Source organism: Lepidochelys olivacea (assembly GCF_965140295.1).
Source record: "Lepidochelys olivacea isolate rLepOli2 genome assembly, chromosome: 21".
In the NCBI taxonomy this organism is placed as follows: domain Eukaryota; kingdom Metazoa; phylum Chordata; order Testudines; family Cheloniidae; genus Lepidochelys; species Lepidochelys olivacea.
The window spans coordinates 10,760,493-10,784,229 of NC_140431.1; the positions used below are offsets into that span (position 1 = coordinate 10,760,493).

The 23,737-nt window shown below is 42.0% G+C and overlaps 2 protein-coding genes across 2 annotated transcripts in view; both read left to right on the plus strand.

The window, feature by feature from the left end:
* The first annotated feature begins 6,457 nt into the window (after positions 1 to 6,457).
* Positions 6,458 to 16,412, plus strand: SNRPC (small nuclear ribonucleoprotein polypeptide C). The gene is made up of 6 exons (XM_084611143.1): positions 6,458 to 6,591; positions 8,211 to 8,253; positions 9,555 to 9,663; positions 12,707 to 12,796; positions 13,482 to 13,586; positions 16,058 to 16,412. The coding sequence occupies exons 1-6, from the start codon at positions 6,584 to 6,586 to the stop codon at positions 16,180 to 16,182; spliced, it is 480 nt and encodes a 159-aa protein (XP_084467269.1). The 5' UTR covers positions 6,458 to 6,583; the 3' UTR covers positions 16,183 to 16,412.
* Positions 16,413 to 20,950: 4,538 nt separating this feature from the next.
* BLTP3A (bridge-like lipid transfer protein family member 3A) overlaps positions 20,951 to 23,737 on the plus strand; it is a 55,988-nt gene continuing 53,201 nt past the window's right edge. Inside the window, exon 1 of the mRNA XM_084611378.1 lies at positions 20,951 to 21,097. Coding sequence (XP_084467504.1) covers positions 21,054 to 21,097 — 44 coding nt within the window. The 5' untranslated portion in view covers positions 20,951 to 21,053. The remainder of the gene's footprint in view (positions 21,098 to 23,737) is intronic.

The window sequence follows — 23,737 nt, forward strand, 5'->3', positions numbered from 1 at the left end:
CCAGCAGATATCAGGAAAATTAAAGTCACCCATGAGAATCAGGGCATGTGATCAGGGCATTGATATGACCCAATATGGCTGCTCTTACGTTCTTAACTTACTATACACCAAGTGCTGTCAGATGTACTAAGGGCTTGATTCAACACTGATTTATGTAAATTAAAAACTCCCATTGACTTAAATGAACATTGGATCTGACTCTAAGCAAGCAAACTGAAAAAATAAAAAACATGGGAAACTATTTTTTATACTAACTTCTTGCAGTAATCCCTGGGCAACTCACTACTATCCCACAAAGCACAGAGAAAATGTCCCAAAAGGTAATGCACCAGAGAGCACTGCATGTCACACTAGGATACCTACCTAAGGTGCACCGTGCTTTACATTGTCACAAGCACTCCTCATGAGTATGTACAGTACCAATGCAAGTAGCCAAGCGTGCACACGTCAGACCGATACACAAATTTCAGCAGCTGGCCAATGTAACTTGTGTTGACTGAACTTTGTAGTGTAAACATGGCCACAGTAATCATGTTACTTGTAACTACAGTAGGTACACCATTTTCAGACAGAAATATACTTTTCAATTAACATTGTCTCTTGCAGTATTTGTTTATCTGTCATTAATATTTAACTATTTGTTTACCTAAGGATCTAAGGTCATCACATCAAAGCATTGGAGCCTGTCTTTAAATTATAATTTTACAATGGAGTACTCCTAGGCTTTGAGTACTTGTCCTCCTTCATAATCCTAAACCACCACTTCTCTCTCCCACTCATACACAGGCATGTTTTTAAACAAAGCAGAACATAACTCGCCTCTTTTGAGATGGCATTACTTGTTTCCTTTGAGAGAAAGAAACCTGAAACAAATGTCAAACCATACCCAGTCACCAGCAGTGAAAGTATAAAGAAACCTAATAGGAAAGCTGTAATATAGTAATGTTTAATATAAACATACTGTTGTTTTTCTGCATATTAAAAATAATAGTGGCATTAGTTCTAAGGACCACTGAGAGGAAGTTTCCTGTTGCAATATTTATATAGTAAACATTACAACACAAGTTCAGGAGAAAATCAGTGCAAGTGAAAAGCAAAACAAACTACAAAGTACAAGCAATATGGGGAGAGAAGTGACTTTCCACAAACCTCAAATTTAGGACATTTCATTCTGAGAATCCAAAGAATTCTCTTTGTGGCTCGTGGCTGGGAAAAACTGCTGTTTGCTGCTGATGTATCAGAAAATGCCTCTAACCTAGAACACAGGACCTGACTTTATTGCTAAAAAATATAGCAATTAAAAAGTAACCAGTAACCTTTGTTGAAAAATATCAAAGGAGAAATAAACAATCATATCCAACCCTCAGGTTAAACACATCATAGGAAGATATGTTAGTGCATGTTATAAATAGACTAATCATATAATTAGTAGATGTCAATAAATGAATCAGTGATGCCCAACCTAGCAATCTTGGCATTTCCACTGGGTTTGTTTTCCTTTCCTATATTGTCAGCTCTTAATATTATTCTACATGCTACTGTCACACCATCCAAGATACCCTATACTATTATGTCTTTTGGATGAGACAAAACTGACATCCTGATTGCTCGCAGTCATTCATTATTAATTATTATTATCCCTGAGTATTACATCATGGAAATTTTTTTAAACCAATGTCCTTCACAACATATAAGATCTTTATGCATAACAAAAGGAAAACTACTGTTTAAAATTTATCTCCATGAGTCACCAATAAATCTTGACCATGAACAACTCTTGTGGGTTTGGATAGTCAGGAGTTTTGTTCAACCCTCTGCAGAATTCCTGCATTTTTGGTACTTAAATGCACTCATTCTCTTTTGACTTTTGACTTGCAGTGCCTAAGAGTGCTGTCTTCTGGAGCTCACTGTTCATGATACCTTGTGCTCCAAAGTGTTTTTGAGCTGCTCATTCATACCCTTAGGGATCATCCACTCCAAGTTCTCCAGTAATCACTTTTGTTCTAGTTTTCCATAATCATTCCACTTTGGGCCAGAGTTCTTCATACTTGTTATCTTGTCTTCTTGTTTCTTTGTTATGTTTCTCTCTGCTGGTATGACAGTATCAATTAACATGTGTGACTCAAGAACTCTTTAATGCTTACTGGCAAGGGGTTTACAGAAATGTCCTGATCCTGGTACATACATTCTGGTTCACCAAAGAATGTCACGTGAGGTTTCAAATGAAAGAGGGTCACATGGTCATTAATATTGTTGTGAAAGCTATCCACAGATGCTGTGTAAGGAGTTACGTATATATAATGAAAATATGTTCTTAGAGTCTGTGTCAAGGTCTGAATCACCAACAGAGGAGAGAAAGCAGGTTTTCTGTCACACAAGAGATGTTTATTCACCTGTCTCTCTGTCGGGATGTAAATTAAGCAGTGTAAGCTACCACAATGGCTACACATTTACATAAAAGCCAACAAAGAGATGTGAAGCCAACAGGAAAGGAGCACACAGGAAAAATAAGCCCTGGGTGGTTATCTTATCTCTGAGTACAGACAATGAACTTTAGGAGTACAAGTAGAAGGCAAAGAGAACACTGCTTTATTCTGTAATGAGGATGTAAACAGGCAGTGCATTTACATTTCTGAAAGTGGGGTCTCAGCCAGCCGTAGTTGAAACACCGTAGAGGACTTTGGGGATAAACTTCTTTAGACAGGAGGTTAACTTGCTAGCTAAGTTTAGTCTCTGATGTTGTTTCCAGTATTCTTACTCACTATCACATTAATCTTGAATTTTTGATAATAAATTTATTCTTGTTTCCGCTATAAATATATCTAAGTGCTGTGATATTAAGCAAGATGCTGATTTTGAGCTGAATCATACAAGGCTGTACATGTATTGTTCCTTTGGGGACAGCAGACCTGGTATTTCTGTGAGCATACAGTGGATAAGGGGCAGAACAGAAGAGGGAATGCTTCAAATGCACTCAGGAACTGGGGTGTACCTACTGTTAGCCTGCAAGGTGAAGTAAGGGCTGGCATAGACCAGAGGAGAGTACTTGAGTGGCTAACAGGCTGGTGGTGTCAGGGAGCTGACACCCAATTAAGCACAAGCGGGACTCCCTCATGCTGGAAGCAAGGGGATAACAAGGGTGACTCACAGTCCTGGGTATCCCAAGAACCATCACAACATTGTCTTGCAAAAAGGAAAGGAGTACTTGTGGCACCTTAGAGACTAACAAATTTATTTGAGCATAAGCTTTCGTGAGCTAGAGCTCACTTCATCGGATGCTGTAGCTCACGAAAGCTTATGCTCAAATAAATGTGTTAGTTTCTAAGGTGCCACAAGTACTCCTTTTCTTTTTGCGAATACAGACTAACACGGCTGCTCCTCTGAAACATTGTCTTGTTTTGTCTTCTTTCCTACAGCAGCTATGTCTGACCTGTTTGCTTACACCAATTGGTCTGGGACAATTGTGGCTGCTGTATATCCCGTATCATTGCTTCTACCAATATATTTGCATGTGGATCAACACCACTAATCTCCCTTTTCAGGCTTTCAATCTGCATAGGTATAAATTCACCTCTTTGGAATAAAGCTCTTAGTTATCTGGCAAGTCTATGCTCGGTAATTTCTTTCTCCGTGTTATTGTTATTTACCTCCTTTCAGTGCTGAAGCTTTCATTTCCTTCAGCCTCTCCAGGTTTTGCCAAAATCTTACACTGGATCACTTCTGGATTTCCACTGCGAGTCCATTTCACACTTTTGTTAACAATGATCTCTGGTTTTCTTGGGTTGTTTGGACAGTTGGATGATATCATCCTGGGGTTGTCTGCCCGCACACAACATACCCTCACAGGTGAGGAGCCTCCAGTCCAGCTAAGCTCTTCTGAGGCCCCATTTACTACCCCCTTTACACTGATCATAATAATTGTCAATTTGCCTGTATTCTCCATATTTGGTTGGGTTGGCAGGTTATACCCCGCTGGGTGCCAAACCACTATTTCTAGGCCTTGGAGGTTTCTTATTAATTACTATTATTGCATAAGTGGTAACCTTGCTGTCCTGCCAAATCCCTACTTAGGTAGCTACATTCTGCCTCTCTACAATTCTCTCCTGGGTTTCAAGATAACATGTTGCTGTGAACTTTGGGTCCTTAGATCTCTTGTGGTGTTGCCATACACTGTTAAACCCAATGGTGACTGCATTTCAGTGGTGGATGAATTGATTCCGGTATATTGTGTGACTGCTAGCTTTTTACACATCAGTCTATGACTAGGAAGTGAACTGAGACCCACCAACTCATTGTACATAGAAAGTCAAGCAGCTGTCAGATGGTGAAGCTGGTCAACCTGAGCTGGATTTAAATTAGTGATCCAGTGTATGATCCTGCAATATGATCAGTGCCAGCAAACCCTTGAATACAACATTGACTTCAGTGGGCACCATGTGGGCACAAGGGTCCATCTGCATACGTCTGATTGCAAGATCAAGGCTGTAGAGATGAATGGCTATGTAGCCTGTGAACAAGTACCGGAGTCATCCAATCTCATACATTCTGTCATGTTTTAAAGCGCAGGGATGTAAATCACTTCACTGTGTAATAAAGAAATGAAGGGGCCATCTCTCCTACCTTATCTATCTTTATGTGCATGTGCACAAGACAGTGGAGCTGATATTGTGAACAGGAACGATCTACTAAGATAACACGTGCTCTTGTAATGTGTGATATAACTCCCATTTGGGCTGAATAATTTCCACAAGTTAAGGACAAAAATGGAGAATGCTGCCAGGATATTGATGCACAACCTAAGTGTTGCTCGGAGCATTGTTGTGAATTAATGAACAGATCCAGCCAAAATGTAAATTACAAGTTAATCCAAAAAAGCATCTATCAGAAAACAGGCCATCACGTTAGAAGATGTGATGCTTGTGGTCAAACAGTTACAAAATGATAAAAGGTTTCAGAGTAACGGCCGTGTTAATCTGTATTCGCAAAAAGAAAAGGAGTACTTGTGGCACCTTAGAGACTAACCAATTTATTTGAGCATAAGCTTTCGTGAGCTACAGCTCACTTCATCGGATGCATGTGTATTGGATGCATGTAGCTCATGAAAGTTTATGCTCAAATAAATTGGTTAGTCTCTAAAGTGATAAAAAACCTACTTTTGACAATATTTCATCAGACTGCTAAAGAGTGGCAGCTTGGATTTAGTTCATTGGCTTTATAGAGATGTCTTAAAATTTGGGAAAGCCGTCACATTCCAAAAGATTGGAAAAGGGGATGCGCCATCCCATATTTAAATAAAGAAGAGTGATCGCCTTGCTCAAACTATAAGGGCATAATGCTGCTTGCCAGTCCCAGGGAAGGGTTAATGATCAGACTACTCAAGCAACCGAAATACTGTCTCAATCCCAATATAAGAGACAACCTGTATAACCAATGTGGTGTCCTCACAGGTCAATCTACAATCCAAGCTATGTTTCAGAGTAGCAGCCATGTTAGTCTGTATTCTCAAAAAGAAAAGGAGTACTTGTGGTGATGTATGCTCTGCTGAATGTTACTGAAAAACAACTAGAGAGACAAAATGAAGTTAACTTTGTGTTTGTAGACTTTACAGCCACTTTTGAATCAGTACATCAGTCAGCACTGTAGATAATGCTATATCAGTATGGGGTGCCTGAGGATTTAGTGTGTCGAACTGCACCACAGTGCATTTAGCTGTGTGAGGGTCAACAATTGTATTACGGACTGGTTTTCAGTAGAATCAGAAGGATGCCAGGGATGCATTCTTTCAACTATATTATTTAATGTTCTAATAGTCTATCTGATGACAAAGCTGATTGAGGCCAAATTAGGAGGTGTGAAATGTAAAGATTAATCTTTAAAGCACTGGTTCTCAACCGGGGTATGTGTACCCCTGCGGCTATGCAGAGATCTTCCAGAGGGTACATCAAATCATCCAGATATTTGCCTAATATTACAACAGGCTAAAAAGCACTAGTGAAGGCAACACAAACTAAAATTTCATACAGACAGTGACTTGTTTATACCGCTCTGTATACTATACACTGAAATAAGTGCAATATTTATATTCCAGTGGATTTATTTTATAATTATATAGTAAAAATGAAAAAGTCAGCCATTTTTCAGTACTAGTGGTTGTGACACTTGTATTTTTAGGTCTGATTTTGTAAGCAAGTAGTTGTTAAGTGAGGTGAAACTGGGGGTACACAAGACGAATCGGACTCCTGAAAGGGGTACAGTCATCGGGAAAGGTTGAGAGACACTGATATAGAGGGAGCAGCATGGGGGAGCTCAAGAGAGGGGGAAATTTGAAGGGACAGTGTAGCATTGGGGCAATGGGTTGAAGTGTTGATCGCGTTTGACCCTCGCGAGCCACCATAGGAGCCGGGGACGGGGGACTACAAGTCCCGGCCGGCAATGCGCCCGCGCCCGTTGAGACAGTCGTAGAGCGCCGCAGGTAATACTACGGATGCCGAGGGAGGTTCAAACCGAAGCGCTCAGGAGGTGGGAAGCAGTCGCGTCCTGATTGTCTCACTTCCTGCTAACGGCGCCTGGGACCCGGAGCAACATGCCCAAGTGAGTGGGGCTGGGCCGGGGCCCCCGCGGGACGGTGGGGAGGCGGCTGGGGACCCCCCCTCCCGCTCCCTCACGCCCCGGGTCTGCTGCAGCCCAGGCGCCAGGGCCTGCGGGGGCCGCCTGGGGGAGCAGGGATGTGACGGCGGGGCCCGGAGCGGCGGGAGACGGGGAGGGGCTGTGGCTGTTGGGGGGGGGCGTTGGCTTCTCAGTGATGGAGGGGCGGGTGGGGGGGGGGTCTCTGGGACAGGGGGCAGCGAGGGAGGGGGGTGGTTGAGGCGGAGGCGGGAGGAGGGCAGAACGGCCCAAAGCAAACTAGTTACAGCCCCGGTCCTGAAAAAGGATGCCCGGGACGCCGGTGGACTGCTGCGTGCTGGGAGGGCATAACAAGGGGGGTCCCGCAGGGGTCAGTGCGGGGGCCGCTTCTGTTCACTGTCTTCATCAATGATTGGGATGGTGGCATAGGGAGTACACTTACACGGTGTGTGGACGATACCGAGCTGGGAGGGGTTGCAAGCGCTTTGGAGGCTAGGGTGGAAATTCAAAATGATCTGGGCAAACTGGAGAAATGGTGTCAAGTCAATAGGATGAAATTCAGTAAGGACAAATGCAAAGTAATCCACTTAGGAAGGAACAATCAGTTGAACACATACAAAATGGGCAATGACTGCCTAGGCAGGAGTGCTGCGGAAAGGGGTCTTGGTGTCATAGTGGACCACAAGGTAAATATGAGTCAACAGTGTAACGCTGTCACAAAAAAAGCAAACATCATTTTGGGATGTAGTAGGAGGAATATTGTAAGCAAGACATGAGACATAATTCTTCCTTTCTACTCTGTGCTGATTAGGCCTCAGCTGGAGTATTATGTCCAGTTCTGGGTGCCACATTTCAGGAAAGAGAATTGGAGAAAGTCCAGAGAAGAGCAACAAAAAGATTAAAGGTCTAGAAAACATAACCTATGAGGGAAGATTGAAAATACTGGGTTTGTTAATCTGGAAAAGAGAAGACTGAGAGGGAACATAACCATTTTCAAGTACATAAAAGGCTGTTATTAGGAGGAGGGAGAAGAATTGTTCTGCTTAACCTCTAAGGATAGGACAAGAAGCAATGGGCTTAAATTGCTGCAAAGGAGGTTTAGGTTGGACATTAGGAAAACATTCCTAACTGTCAGGATGGTTAAGCACTGGAATAAATTGCCTCGGGAGGTTGTGGAATCTCCATCATTAGAAATATTTAAGAGCAGTTTAGACAAATACCTGTCAGGAATGGTCTAGATAATACTTAGTCCTGCCATGTGTGCAAGGGACTGGAGTAGATGACCTCTCAAGGTCCCTTCAAGTCCTATGATTCTATGAGCAGAAGGGTCTGCCCATACAGCTCTTCTTGTGGGATTGAGGCCCCAATGAACTTTTTAGATTTATGAGGCAGAAATATATTTGGATTAAGCAAGGATAAAACTAAAAGGTTCAATTTTTTTCCTGTCAAAGTAAATGACTATTGTTTGACTTCTAGAAGTAACTGTTTCTAACTGAAAATGTGTATTTTTTAATCTTGTATGGATCTGAAGTATTGGACATAAGTAATTCCCCCAGCTTCTAAAACCGTTTTTTCCTTTTCTCCAGGTTTTATTGTGACTATTGTGACACATACCTCACCCATGACTCTGTAAGTGCCAAACTCTTTGCTTTCATACCTTTCAAGTGTGGGTTTTTGATTTGAAAAGATAGTACTGGGTACATTGTTACATAAATATATATTTACTTTAGGGATAATATATCTGAGAGATTTTCGTAAACATAACATTGTAGCTTGGAGGGTAAAGGCACTGTTATCTTGGAGACTGAATGGTACAATTTTAGCAGGTTTGATTATTTAACAGGAAGACTATCGATGAGGAGAGGTGAGCTGGCCCACTATGATGTGGTGTGACTGCATTGACCTGTGGAAAGCTATTACCTTGTCAAATGTCTGTCAACATTCATCCAACAGCAACATAAAAAATAAGTTTGAATATTTATCTTTCCCTCTCAGAAACAATAGATTTACTCTAACTTTTATTTTGGAACTGAACGATAAGTCAAACATTTTGCCTTCTATTAAAATGACGTTACCAGGCTTGAAAAGAATATTTCCTTACCAAAATGAAACCACCTCAAAATATTAAATGTTAAGGTTTTATGGAAAATTTATGTTTCCATATAAGCTGTACCTCTCATATAATGATTCATGGGTTCTTACAGATTTGCTAGTGTCATGCAAGTTTATATCCAGTTGGTGTCACAATGAGCATATTGAGGACGACTACATTGTTCACATCATAGGAAACAAACTTATAAACATTTAAACTAGATGTAGAGATCTTTAGCTTCCAAACACAGATATTGGACTGTATCGGTCATCGGACTATATATGCCAGTGGTGCTCAACCACGGGTACGCAGAGGTCTTTCATGGGGTACATCAACTCTTCTAGATATTTGTCTCATTTAACAACAAAAAAAGCACTAGTGAAGTCAGTACAAGCTAAAATTTCATGCAGACAATGACTTGTTTATGCTGCGTTATATACTATACCAGGGTGGCCAAACTTACTGACCCTCTGAGCCACATATGACAGTCTTCAGAAGTTTGAGAGTCGGGGCGCACCTGCCGGGCCTTGGGGCTTCAGTCATGCTCCTGCTGAAGCCCCGAGCCCTGATAGTGTGCTGTGACGCTTTTTTGTATTTTTATGTCTGATTTTGTAAGCAAGTGGTTTTTAAGTGAGGTGAAACTTGTGGATATACAAGACAAATGAGACTCCTGAAAGGGGTACAGTAGTCCGGAAAGGTTGAGAACCACTGGTGTATGCCACTCAACCTATGTGTGTGTTTCTTGACTGCAAGTTGTGGTAGTTTTATGTAAACTTGAGGTAGATCTTTGGCTTGCGTATGCTCAGTGCATGGACAACAGCATCTCTTCGTTTTGCAGCCATCTGTGAGAAAGACCCACTGCAGTGGTCGGAAACACAAAGAGAATGTGAAAGATTACTATCAGAAATGGATGGAAGAACAAGCTCAGAGCCTGATTGATAAAACAAGTAAGAAAATTCACCCCATAATCTAGATCATTTCACTTAAAAGGTTCCCTCCTGCTTTTGTCCTGTTGCATTGGATAGAAATAAATTCTAATACTGCAGGTCCTGACTTGTGGGTCTGAACAGGAAAGTAATATAGAACTTTGTTACATAGCTACTCCATGGATGGAACTTCGCTTACAATTGATGGGGTTTCACATGAGGGGTGGCTGCATTGGTAGGCCCTTAGTTTTAAGGGTCATCTTCAGCTCAGGTTTTTAAGCATAACTCTCCATCTACTTCATTGGAGATCCCTTTTGAAAGCTAATGGCATATTATCCTAAATTACCATGTCCCAAGCCCTTATTGTGAAACAGATTCCTATATCAGCAACTTCTAATAGTCTTTTTGCCACAGATCTGAAGGACATCTTCTGAGCTCCCTCCTATTGTGGGAGAGCCAAGACACTGTTCCTATACCTGAATTTACTCTTCCCTTTCTCTAGGGCTTGGTTTCTGCTACCAACTTATATCAGTATAACTACATAGCTCAGCGGTGTGGAAAATCCACACCCATCAGCAACATAGTTATATTGACTTAACACTGGTGTAGACAGTGCTATGTTGATGGGAAGGCTTCTCCCATCAACATAGCTACTGCTTCTTGATGTGGTGGAGTACCTATGCTGGCCGAAGAAGCTCTCCCATCAACGTAGGTAACATTTTCACGAATCACTACTGTGGTGCCGCTGCAGAACTGTAAGCGTGCACAACCCCTAGGATAGAAGGGATTTATTTGGTTCATCTTTCATGTGGATTTGATGGTTCCCCATGGTTGTTGCCTTTCTAAAGACTTAGTTCTGCAAGTTGCCTAGCACCCTCTACTCCCAGTAATTTCAACAGGAGTTAAAGGTTTTGAGCATTTTATGTAGTTAGTGGTTAGCTTGCGTTCTTAAACATAAGGGTTTATATTCCTGTGTTTTGTCTTATCTAATTTAACTGTAAAAGTTACTTATGTAACTGTCGAATCTGGCTTTTGAATCATACTGGTCTCTTGGCCTCATTTATGTACTGAATGGCAATGAGTTCCATGGGCTAATTATACACTGGGATTAAAAAAGTGTTTCCTTTTATTAGTTTTAAATATGTTGCTATTGATGTTCGCTGAAGGTCCTGTTTGTTCTTGTATTTTGGGAGTAAATACAACTGCTAAATTTCACTTCTCAATACCATTAATTATTTTGCTATGTCTGTTATGTTCTTCTCCTTTGTCTCCTCTCTAAACAATCTCAGTCTCTTCAGTCTTCTCTCATATGGAAGTCTTTCTATGCCTTTCATTGCCTATTTCTGAACAATCTCTTTCGGCTATATCCATTTTGAGAGAAGGTCACTAGAACTGAACACAATATTCCAAGTGGGTGTTTATAATTGATTTTAAGAGGCATAATACTGTCAGTATTGTCTGTTCTATTCTTTATATCTGTTGTAGCCCTTTGTTAGGGGGCTTATTCCTTCACCCACTTACTTCCCTGGTCCTTCTCACATGAACAGAGAGCAACAATACCCGAAGTCCAAAGGTGCAAACAATTCGATGTTTATTGGGGTGAACTTCCAGCAAGCATGATTCCAGTTTCCTTCCTTAGTATCCTCCTTCCCAGCTCTGACACCACAGAGCCTTACGCCTGTGTCTCTGTTCCCATTCCTACCCTTAGCCAAACATGATTCTAACTTCCTTACTCCCATTCCCTGTTCCCATTTCCCCCTTTAGCAAAACATGATTCCAATTTTCTTACCCCCATTCCCTGTTCCCATCTCCCTTACCCACATGCCCATGCCCACCCACACCCACTCACTTCCTCATTGACTACAGATTATATAGTGAAACTTGAGTTCTGCTTAGCTATACCTTAACCAATCATTTTCCTGAAATTTAACTAACCAATCCTAACATATTGTAACATGATTATGTAACCAATTATATCCCACCACCTTAATTAGTTTACACCCAGCAAAATTAATTATACAGCAGACAGGAACAATCACAGAACCAGACAGAGATTATACAGACAAACAATAGCAAAGTGGGAACTACAATGACAAGACAACACAGAAGTGAGGATTTCACATCCCAGCTATTGATAAGTGAGTTCTTGCCAGACAGGATGCTATCAAACTAAGTTTCCTTTTACATTTTCTAGGCACTTCCCTTTCTCTGGAGGTGATAGGAATACAATCCTGTCCTGATAGTGCCTAACAGCCCAATAGCACCTTATTTCAATGTGACTAGTTTGGAATGTGAGGATGTGACTGTTCGCTTCCCAGCTTATGGCTGCCTCTGCTGCTTAGCCAAAGGCCTTAGCCTAAGAACAGGGCCTCAGGCTGTCACAGTAAGAGAAGGCCCTTAAACCAGCAGATAGTGATTTTGATTCTTTTATACCTCTATAATTAGCCAAGTGATAAGAATACACCTAAATTCTTAGAGTATAGGCCTTTACAGACAGGCCTGAATATCTATATCCTAACACCCTTTGTCTGATATTTTTGAGCATCGCTACACATTGGCCAGAGGTGTTCATGTAGTGATGCCCGTGTTTTTCCCCTGACCATTTGAAGTTAATTTAGAATCCAGTGGTGTGTATGAGTAGTTGATATTTTCTTTCCTGTGTTAATTACTTTGCATTTGTCAGCATGGAATTTCATGTGCTATCCCACTTCTCATTCAGTTAACAATGTGAAGTTCCTCGTAGTCTGCTCTAGTCTTCGCTAACTTACATCATTGGTATCCATAAATGTTGTCATCTCACTGTTCACCATAAATCCTTTTAAGAAGGCAAAAGGCATGCAGTGTGTACTTCCACCTCAGTAGAAGTAGTATTGAGGCTGGGACATGTTGAAGAGTCCAGCCAGTACTGCAGCTTTCAGCATCTCTGACCATGTGTGATTTCAGCATGATGGAAATCATTAGATTTTGGGAAAGAGTTGAGGTGGGAGGGGAACTCATACTGTAAGAATGGTATAATAGTCCTACTGACAAATTAATCACGGTTTCCCCTTATTTCCTAATGTAGCGGCTGCATTTCAACAAGGCAAAATCCCACCTACTCCTTTTTCTGCTCCACCTCCTGCGGGAGCCATGATCCCCCCTCCTCCCAATATGCGTAAGTATAAATGTTGAGTTCTTATGTTCTGAGTAGCATGCCAGCATTATACCTATTTGTTGGCTACTGCTCACTTTCTTATTCACTAGGACTTTGCTGGAATTGTCCTCTGATTTAAAACATTACAAAGTCATTTGTGAACTCAGAATGTTCCCTGAGCCTGATGATGAAAATGTAAAGCAGCTCTTTGTGAGTCCTCTAATAGCTTTGAATAATCTTGAGGTTTTTTAGCAGTTTCATTCTAACGTTTTGCATAGTGGTGTTACATGAAATTGCCTGTAAAATAACTGTTCCTTCATTTGCTTGCTCGCTTTTTTACTGTATCTCTAATGAAGCCACTTACACCACTCATATTCTTGAAGTAGAAGAGAAACTATTTAAAATGCTCTGCATTCCATTTGGGAAATGGCTCCTTATGAGCTAAAGATCTTATCCCTGTTGCAGGGGAGATTTGGTCCTTTTTATTAGATGTGCAGCAGCAGGTGATTGACTAATTTCTTGGTTGCTGAAAAGTGAACTAAAATTGAAAAGGGATGTTTGTACGCTATTGTAAGAGAATGTACAAGATACAAAGTGACTATCTTCAGCAGTTTACAAGTTAAGTAGGATTCCACGTCACTTTGGCTAGCATGACACAATAATTCATGTAGATGTGTGTGAACAGTTTTTATACATGTTCTTTCAGCTGGTCCTCCACGACCTGGTATGATGCCAGCTCCCCATATGGGTGGACCTCCAATGATGCCAATGATGGGCCCACCTCCTCCAGGAATGATGCCAGTTGGTCCTGGTAAGTTTCAGCCTGCAGAAATACCTAATTTCTAGTTTTTCTTTATAATTGAGTACTGCAGGGTTAGATTAGCAGGTTGACTGAGATGTTTCCAGTTGTTTGTTAATATCTTGATTCACAGCAAAGTGAATGTCTGTAAATGATAGTCAATGGAAAATATTCTCTGTAAGCCATTGGAGTACCTGGATTTTAAATTTATTGACACACATTAGCTTGTGGGCACTTTAACTTCAGGATTAAATCTAATCAGCTCTTGCTAAATACTTGAGCTAGGTCAGTAGTTGGATGGGGAAATGGCCAAAGTCTTCAGGTTGTGGTGGTGTTTCAGTAGGTGATCCTTTGCGGTCAGAGTCCGTACTGATCCACTGGCCTCTGCGTGCTGTTAGAGAAAGCTGTCTTTCAGATGAGTGGTAAAACTGATGTTCTTAGCTTTTGGTTATTAAAGTGGCATTAGTGACAAGAGTATCTGATAATCCTTGTGTTGAGGTTAAATTTTGGCTGATAATTTCATTTTCTCCCTAATTTTTCCCTGCAGTAAATACTGGATACAGTTTACTTGGTACCCCATAACCTTTTTGTTCCAGTTCTTTAAAGTATTTTAAACAGTATTGTTAATAGGGCTGTCAAAACAATTAAAAAAAAATCACCAGATTAAAAAAAAAATTAATCGAGATTAATTGCTGTTTAAATCACACTGTTAAACAATAATAGAATACCAATTACATTTATAGTAAATTAAAATATTTTTCTATTTTTCCAAATATATTGAATTCAATTACAACACATATAAAGTGTAGAGCTCTCACTTATATTATTATTTTTTTTACAAATATTTGCACTGTAAAAAAAACCAGAGTAAGCAAACAAAAAGTAGTGCAATTGACAAGTCAAAGCATGAAGGTGCATACAAACATTTAGCTTATCTGGGACTTAAATATACCTTGCAATGCCCACGACAACAGTGCCATGTGAATGCCTGTTCTCACTTTCAGGTGACATTGTAAATAAGTAGCTGGCAGCATTATCTCCCGTAAATGTAAACAAACTTGTTTGTCCTTAGCATTTGGCTGAAGAAGAATTAGGACTGAGTGGACTTGAAGGCTCTAAAGTTTTACATTCTTTTGTCTTTGAGTGCAGTTAATGTGGAAAAAATTCTACATTTGTAAGTTGCACTTTCATGATAAAGAGAGTGCACTACAGTACTTGTATTTTTTAATGCAGCTCATACTATTTTTTCTTTCTTTAGTGCAAATATTTGTAATAAAAATAACAATATAAAGTGAGCACTGTACACTTTTTATTGTGTTGTAATTGAAATCAATATATTTGAAAATGTAGAAAAACATCCAAAAATATTTATAACTAATTAAAATTTGTATTCTGTTACTGCTTACCAGTGTGATGAAAACTGCAATTAATCACGATTAATTTTTTTACTTGAGTTACTTTGTTTTGAGTTAATCACTTGAGTTAACTGAGATTAATTGACAGCCCTTAATTTAATATGCTAAATTTGTGTAGTGTTAAATTGCATGCACTCTTAAGTAGTGTCTGCACTGGGGTAGATACATTTTAGTGATAGGTGGAGATTGCAGCGTATTATGTGAAGTTTTGTAGAATTTGAAATCTTTTGGGGTGTTGCCAAGGAATGTAAACCCACAAATATTAAGTGTTTTACAAGAGTTATTAAAGCAATTGGTAAAGGAAAAATCAAAAGGACATTATGTTCCATCCCTGTACTGATGATATTGGCACAGGAAGGCTTGTCATACAGCATGTCTGGATTCAGTGAGTATTTCTACAGTCGTATCCAAGGAATAAAACTACACATCAGCAGTGGTGCAGTGATGCTCTTGTCATCCTTTGTGATGCTCTTGTCAGTAGTAGAGAAGCATCAACCAATTAGGAGCTCAATAAGAGGCATAAAGAGTGGACTTGACATCTCAGACTAACCGGCTGGCAGGCAGTACAATGCTTGTCCTTGTGAGAGGTGTAAATGGCAAATCATGTTGAATCTATTATTCAAGTGTTCTCAGAAGATCTGGTATTTGCAATGATTTAAGCTTTCCTTTCTGATAATGCTGTCATGCAAAGAGACGAGAAGTAAGTTATTTGGCCATTCTATTGCACATTCCAGCAGAGGATCTCAAAGCACTTTCTAAACATTAATCTCCTGACCTTTCTGTAAAGTAATTAAGTTATCATTATCTTATAGGTGGATAAACTATTATATCAAAATTAGAAACATAACCCTAGAGACTTGGCTCCCAGTCCTATAATCACTAGACACTCTCTCAGGAAAACGTATTCCCTGTATCCAGCAGACTTGCAGATCAATTGTTTTATTCTTTCTACAATTAGAAAATAGATATTTCTCAGCGGAGTGACTAAGTTCAGCCTCTTTCAAACTGTTTTGAACTGGTGCCTAATCGGCCTGTTCTGCTGCTTTCTATTTTTCTGCTGTGTTGTAGCTCCTGGGATGAGGCCACCCATGGGAGGACACATGCCGATGATGCCAGGCCCTCCAATGATGAGACCGCCCTCCAGGCCCATGATGGTGCCAACGAGGCCAGGGATGACCCGTCCAGAAAGATAGATAGAAGTAGAGCTACCCTTTCCTTTGTTTCTGTTTTATGTTCTTCTTCACCACAACATCATGGTGCTGCATCTCCAGGATTTTATATCAAAACGGTGTGATGACAAGACCTGCTGCCCCTTTAGACTGCAGAAGGTCTGATCTAGGGTGCACTGGGCTGATGCCTTGTAACTGTTTTTTGCCCCATTTGCTTTTGAAATGTAACAATAAAATGTTGACGCTGGTTTAGATACAGAGAGTTGGATGTGCTTCCCTGTGTGTGTTTTGCAGTCTCCAGTAGAATGAGGAACTGGATATGTAAATCCTCCACTACCCCCGTTTCATCTATAGCCTTCTGCTACATTTGTCTTTTGTGCTTTCTTCTCAGAGACTTCCATTGCAACATCCCTCTATCCCCTTTTGATAGGTTTTTTCCCCAAGTTTTGATATGCTGTGATGCATTTCCTGCAGTATGAAACACTTTTATAAAACTATAAATGCAGGTTTGTTTTTAATAAAAATATGTCTGAAAGGACTGCAGTGGTATCTCTGTGCTGCTGCCAAATATGACTTATTTCATAAAATGTGCTGGCCCTTCCTCAGAGGGAAGCTGTAGCAATTGGCTGCTATAGCCCCAGGGATACACTGCTCGACTGTTATTTATTACAGTAAAGTAGCTCTTGTGTGTAGGGGAATACTTTCCCTTGCTTGTGCTGTACCTATAATGTTAATAGACAGTGTTTAAGTCGACAGTGCTGTCAAACTAGCAACTGTTGTCAGCTCTAGTTTAACTTTTCAAATTAAAAAAAAGTTGTGTTGCACCAGACCCAGGGCCACTTAACTGTAAGAATGGGGTCTTGCTTTTGGAAGTGCCATGCTTTATTGGAGTTCTACGTCTGCATTGCACCAAGGCAATTTCACACCACATACAAGCAGAGTAGCTCTGTATATTTTGGCTCTAATATCAGGAAGAAAATTATTTCTGTGTTCGGAGTCTCCGGAAGTGTACTTGCTGTGTCTAATGTGGTGGTGCTGGGGGGGATGACAAGGCAATATAAGGGTGTATGGGATGCTATAGTCATAGCCATAGTCCTTTGCTCAAACAGGTATGGACAAACTCAGCATCTATCCCTTTTGAGTGTGCTGTGTAGCTGAGAAAAGGAGCCAATTTTTAAACACTGAGCTTGTTGTTCCAAGAGTAGGGTTGAAACATTGAAATTTTGAGAATCAAAGCGATCTAAAAATCACTCTTGTGATGTTTTGAGAAACACAAGCCTCTTAGCACTGAATTTGCTCATGAAGTATCTGCTGGGCTTTGTGGGGTGTTAAGTATTATCGATGTTCAATTGTTAATCGTTCTATGGCACTTCTTATCCCGAAGGATCTATCTTCGGCAAAGTATGCAGTCGTTTCTTAAGTTTAAGGCCAGAAGGCATCATTAATTCATAATCTGACCTGTATGTCACAGGCCATTACTGTGCACCCAGTTTTGAGCCCAATAATTTATGTTCTTTATTTGGTGAAAGCAGATTTTTCAGAAAGATATCCAGTCTTGACTTGACGACTCCAAGAAATGGAGAATCCACCACTGGCCTTGGTAGGTTGTTGAATGATTTGTCACCATTACCGTTTAAAAAAAAATTGTGCCTAATTTCTAATTTGAAGTTGTTTGGCTTCAGCTTCCAGACAGTGGTACTTATGTCTTTCTCCATTAGATTAAAGAGCCCTTTAGTATTTGCTATTTTCTCCCTGTGAAAGTACTTATATGCTTGAATCAAGTCACCTTTCAATCTTTTTGGTAAGTTAAAGTCTTTCGCTGATAGACATTTTCTTTAGCCCTCAAATAACGTTTGTAGCTCTCTTCTGTACAGTCTCCTGTTTTTCAGCATCTGTTTTAAAATGTGGACACCAGAACTGGAGGCAGTATTCCAGTATCTCAGTGCTCTGTGTATAGAGGTAAAATCAACTCCTTACTCATATTCAATATTCCCCAGTTGATACATCTGAGGATAGCTTTAGCCCTTCTTGGCATAGCAATGCACTGGGAGCTTGTGCTGAGTTACTTCTCTACTATGACCCGATAATGCTTTTCAGAGTCACTGCTTTCCAGGATATGCTCCCCCATTCTGTAGTGTGGCCTGCATTCCTTGTTCCTAGATGTATTACTTTACATTTGGCTGTAATAAACACATTTTGCTGAATAGGCCCAGCTTCCTAAGTGATCCAGATTGCTCTGTAGGGCTGCCCTGTCTTCATTATTATTTACCACTGGGCCAATCTTTGTGTTATCGGCAGTGATGTTATATTTACCTCCAGATGGTTGATGAAAGTGTTGAATGGTGTCAGGCCTAGTACTGATCCCTGAGGAACCCCATGGGAAACAACCCTATGTGGTGATTCCTCATTGACTACATATTGAGATCAGTTAGTTAGCCAATTCTGATTCAATCTAACATATGCTTCATTGACATTGTATAGTGCTAACTATTGAATTGGAACGTCATGTGGTACTAAGTCAAATGCTTTATAAAAGTGTTATCAACAAACTTGTAATCTCGTCCAACAAACCTGATTTCATTCTTTGACAAGACCTATTTTCCATAAAGCCATGTTGATTGGCATGAATTGTATTCCTGTTCCTGCATTATTTATCAAATGAATCCTAGATCAGCTTTTCCATTACTTAGCCTGACATAAATCCTGGGCAAACATCCACTTCAGGCAGTAGCATGACCATTTTTATTGCAGCACAGTGGTAGGGGAAGAGGAGACCTTAGTTAGGAACAAAAGGAAAACCCTCTTACTTATAATATCAGGAGATCTTGTCTTTTTACAGCAAAGCCTTGGTTTCTAAAGGCTTGTAGGAAAGATAGACACAGAGTAAACCGTGTGGAACTCTGTTGTATGTGTATCTACCTTGGAAAGATAAGGGGCTGGCTTGAAATCTGCCTAGTTTTGATCTGTGGTTGCAAAGGGTTGAATATGTCCAACCATATGTTGAAGTCAGCCAATTATTTTCTCCAGCACAAATCTGCCAACTCAAATGGATTTTTTTGGGGTGACACTGAGACTTTTTTTTCTCCCCCTAAGATTACAATCATCTCCCAAAGTAGAGTATGGTCAGTAAAGAAGAAGGGTTTATTGTCCAGGGTAGGATATTTGGGTGTTAAGAGACTAACATACTGAAATGTGACATAAAACACAGGGCTGGTAAACTGAAGGAGCAATAGAATCATTCCCATTATTTTGTTGTTGTTGCAACATTTCACTGAGTCACTTAAAACAGAACATACACATCACATTGGCTTCTTGTATTTACAATCCATCTGTTGTAGTTTTTGTATGGGTGTATGGAACTGCAGAGTGAAACTGACTAATCTGTTTTTGCTGTCCAATTTGAGTGGAATCCAAAAGTAAAAAAAGCATCAAAGAAGAAATTAAATTTAACTGTTTTTTTCCCATTTCAGTCTTGCCCGACACAAGTAACAGGTGAAGTTATTTGTTAAATGTTTTTTTTTTTTTAACTTGTCCCATGACCCCTTTAGAGTTAAAGTATTTGCTTGCCTGAAAATGTGTCTGGAAATGATCTGGGTAGAGAGGAGGTGTGAGACTAAGTGGAAGATTTTCTGCCAATAAGAATCTGAGATTGGTCCAAAAACATGAGTGATAAATGCTGTAATAGAGACAAAGGCAGGGACTAGGAAGCAACTGAGGTAGGACATTTCTTTATAGCATAGTAGCTCATGTGATCCTCTGCTTTGTTTTTACAGAGGTAAATGTAGCTCCTCTAATGTTCATGCCCTAATCCTGTCATAGCGAAGAATCAGAAACCATGCAAGCTGATCTTCTGCTACTTTACCAGTGATGCTCCTGCTAGTCTGGTGTTAAGCCTCTGGCAAAAAAACTGCTACTTGCTCTCTGAGTAGCCAAACTTACTGCTGTGTGATGTATATAGGTACTGGGTGGAGAGTAAATGAGATGACAAACTCTTCAAGTGCAGATGCAGCTTATACCCGCAAAAGCGTGCTTGCTTGTTCCCCCAACCAAGTAAGCTATACTGCCAAAAAAGCGCACACCCCCTTTTTTGGTTTGTCCAGTATAACTGTGTACGTTAGGGCATTTGCTGATATAGAAATGGTGCTAGGGAGGAATCACCCCCCAACTCACATTGCTATTTTAGCAAAACTTCTTAATAGGGACTAGCCTAACTTTTGCCAGTGCCCCACTGTGTGTCCTAGGGAGAGTAGAGAGGGAAATAATTCTTCACCTTCCATGCTTTGGAAAAGGCTCTGTTCAGATGTGTGGACAAGACAGGGTAACTATGCTTATGATTATGTGGAGCCCTGGGAGGGTGGGTTACAGTCTTAAGGGTGTAGGAGGGGCAGCATGCTTGTCTTGGTTGGTGGAGCCGCGGGCTAGTGCAGTTGATGAGACCATGGCAGGGGTGGGGTGAGGGCCCCCCTCCCCACACACCTGGGGGCAGTGGGCCACCTGTGGGGGGGAGCAAGGTAGGTGGGTGGTGGGTGCTGCCACCTGGCGTTGGTCCTGAGGTAGTTCTAGGTGCACGCTGCAGGGTGGGGTCCTTATGGGTGTCCGTGCAGGGGAGGGTGGGGGGCGTGTTACTGGCTGGGAGAGGGACAAACGCAGCTGGGCTCGCCTCCTCGGACCGGCAGAGGGCGCTGCTGCTTGGCTGTGCGCTCCCTCGCCCTCTCGCTGGTAGGTGGCGCTAGAGACGGCGCTCAGCGGGCCGCCGCGGTGCTAGCCGGGATGCTGGCGGAGTCGGGGAGGGCTGTCAGGGAGATGGCAGGAGCCGGCTCCGCGGGCGGCAACGGGTGAGGGGCTGGGGACCCCGCGCGCCGAGCGGCAGGAGCCGCCCCCCGCCCGGACCCGGTATGGCCGGCATCATCAAGAAGCAGATCCTGAAACACCTGTCCAGGTGAGGCACCGACCTGCCCTGCCCCCCTCCCCGCACACCGCGGGGACCCGCCCCCAGCCCTGCCCCCCCCCAAGACCTTGCCCACATTTAGGGGGTGCCTCCCAGCTCGCTACCCCAAGGACCCTTCACAGACCCCGAGACCCCGCCCCTCAGTGCTACTCGTCCCCCCCCCCGCCCCGAAGACTCTGCCCTCATTGTGGGGGACACCCCCCCCCGTCCCTCCTGGGCCTCTATGCCCATAGCCAACCCTTTCTCCCCCTGCCCCGCCGGCACCCTCCCTCCCCGAGAAGTGCGGGGTCAGGCTGCCCGCCACTAGGGGTAATAGGGAAGGGGGGAAGGCTCCCCTCCTGCCTTGGGAACAAGTGGGGTGATGAGTGTTCCTCACCTGTCTCCCCCCCAATCTCCCCTAGCCCCTCTTTCACCCCCGTCTCCTGCAGTAGCTGCCCTCAGGTAGGGGGGCGGTCTGTGGCGGGAGCATGCTCTGAAGCACCTGACCAGGTAAAGGGGGTGTCACCAGAGTCTCCCAACTATCTTGTTTTTCCTTGTCTTGCTCCTCTTCTCCCCCGTGCTTCCTATCCTGCCCCATGTCTCTCCTTTTCTCCCTGTTCATTCCTTGCGGCTTGGTATTGACACCCCGACATAGGTAAGAGGGCCTCCCAGCCTCCCTGCTGCTGTGATTGCCTCACCAAAGTGCTCCTGTCCCATCAGTGATTCTGCCACTGGCTCAGGAATAGATTCTGTTCAGATGAGAGAGGATACTACCTCTGTCCTGCTCCCCTCCTTTTCCCATTCCCCTGCCTTCCCAGCAGTTCTCCCCACCCTCCCATATATCGGCACAAGGACAGATTCTGGGGCTGATACCACTGTTTCCTCCTCATCTTTTCCCGTTCATCCTACCAACCTTCCTCTCTCTCTCTCTGTATGTGTGTGTCTTCCTGTAGCACAGGGTTGGCTGGCAGGTTAGAAACGATTTAGTGGGAGTGAATGGAAAGTTAATGAGTTTCTCTAGGCATCAGTGCTGCTCTCAGAGAAGGTGAAATGGAAGGAATGAAAGATCATTCATAGATGTCCCTCTGGCCTGCTTTCCAATGATTGCCTCCCTCAGTCTAGTTAGTTCAGTCCTATTTATGTTAAAATAAAGCATAGAGGCCTAACTGAGGAGATGTTAAATTAATTTGGGTTTTCCTTGGTACTTTTGGATTTGGTAACCCTGAGATGTGAAAGGGGATGTGGGGAAGCTTTTTAAGTAAGAGGTTTGAGTAAGTGAAACTGATAGGTAGTGAATATGTGAGTAAAAAGGCTAAGAAATTAATGGAAAGAAAGAGTAGGGATAAGTGGTAATGAGGTGGGGGAGTTATGGTAAGTGAATCCAGGGGAGACAGGAGCAGAATATTGCACACAGTCGTGATAGATTGACAAAACACTGAGTGACTTGAGGTTTTATATTAATGTCTCTAGTAATACATCAAACTTATATTAAGAGGAAGCAATATCTAGTGATTAATGCATAGGACTTCTGTTCCTGGGTTTCCCACTGACCTGCTGGGTGACCTTGGGCAAATCACTTATCTGTGCCTCAGTTTCCCTATCTCTAAAATGGGAGAATATTGACTTCCTTTGACAAGTGCTTTGTGATCTAGGGCGATAATTGCTATCTGAGCGCTAGGTATTATTACTAGCTGTGTGGGACCTTGGGCAAACCACTTCAGCTCTAAAACGAGGTCACTTCAAAGGGGTTGGTATGAGGCTTGGGAAACTTGCATGAAGTGGATGAAGGCAAAATATTACATGGCACCTTTCACCTAAAGCTCTTAAAGCGTAAACATGGGCAAGCATTTATCCTCATTTTACAGGTGGGGAAACAGAGACAAAGTGACTTACCCAAGGCTACGTAATGTCAGTGGCAGAGCTAGAAGGGACCCAAGGAGTAGTCTCTCTGCCCTGTTTTCCACCATGAACAGCTTAGGTACACTGAGGTTGGCAGACTTTGTATATTTTTAGACTGAAGGTAAAATCTTAGCATTTCTGGGACCTGCAAAGAACCTCTGCAAACATTAAATGAGCATCTGTAAAGCATCTGTTTAAGGCTGTTTTGTGAGTCACTAGTTGATCTCCCCTCCACCTTTGTACCAACAAGAATGTAACACAGCCTGCTAGTAGACTTCTTAAATTCATTAATTTAAATGATTTTCTGCTAGTCCTGACAGCACACAACTTCCAAGCTTCCCACCTTCCCCTACCCCAAACCAGCATGTTGTGTGCATTTTGGATTCAGCGTTCTTGTCAGGAGGCGCTGACCCATTCATAATTGGGAAAAGTGCACAAGAGTACACTGGACAAGTTAGTAATGGAGACCTGAATAAAGCTAATGTGTTCTCTGTGTCTCACTAGCCCCCATGATTAAATGACACATTTTCTGCCAATACATAATGCTGTCATTTGCTTTGTGCATGTAACCTTTCCTCACTGCTATTTGTGGGCCCCTTAATCTTTTGTCTCATTCTTGCCGCTTGCCCTTTTTACTGTGCACTGCCGAAACCCCTTTTTAGTGACCTTTTTTGCTCATGAACTCCCCTCTCCCCACTTGTTCTCCTCCTAATCTAGTTATTTTACAGTCCTCAGTTTTGCCTTTTTCCAGTC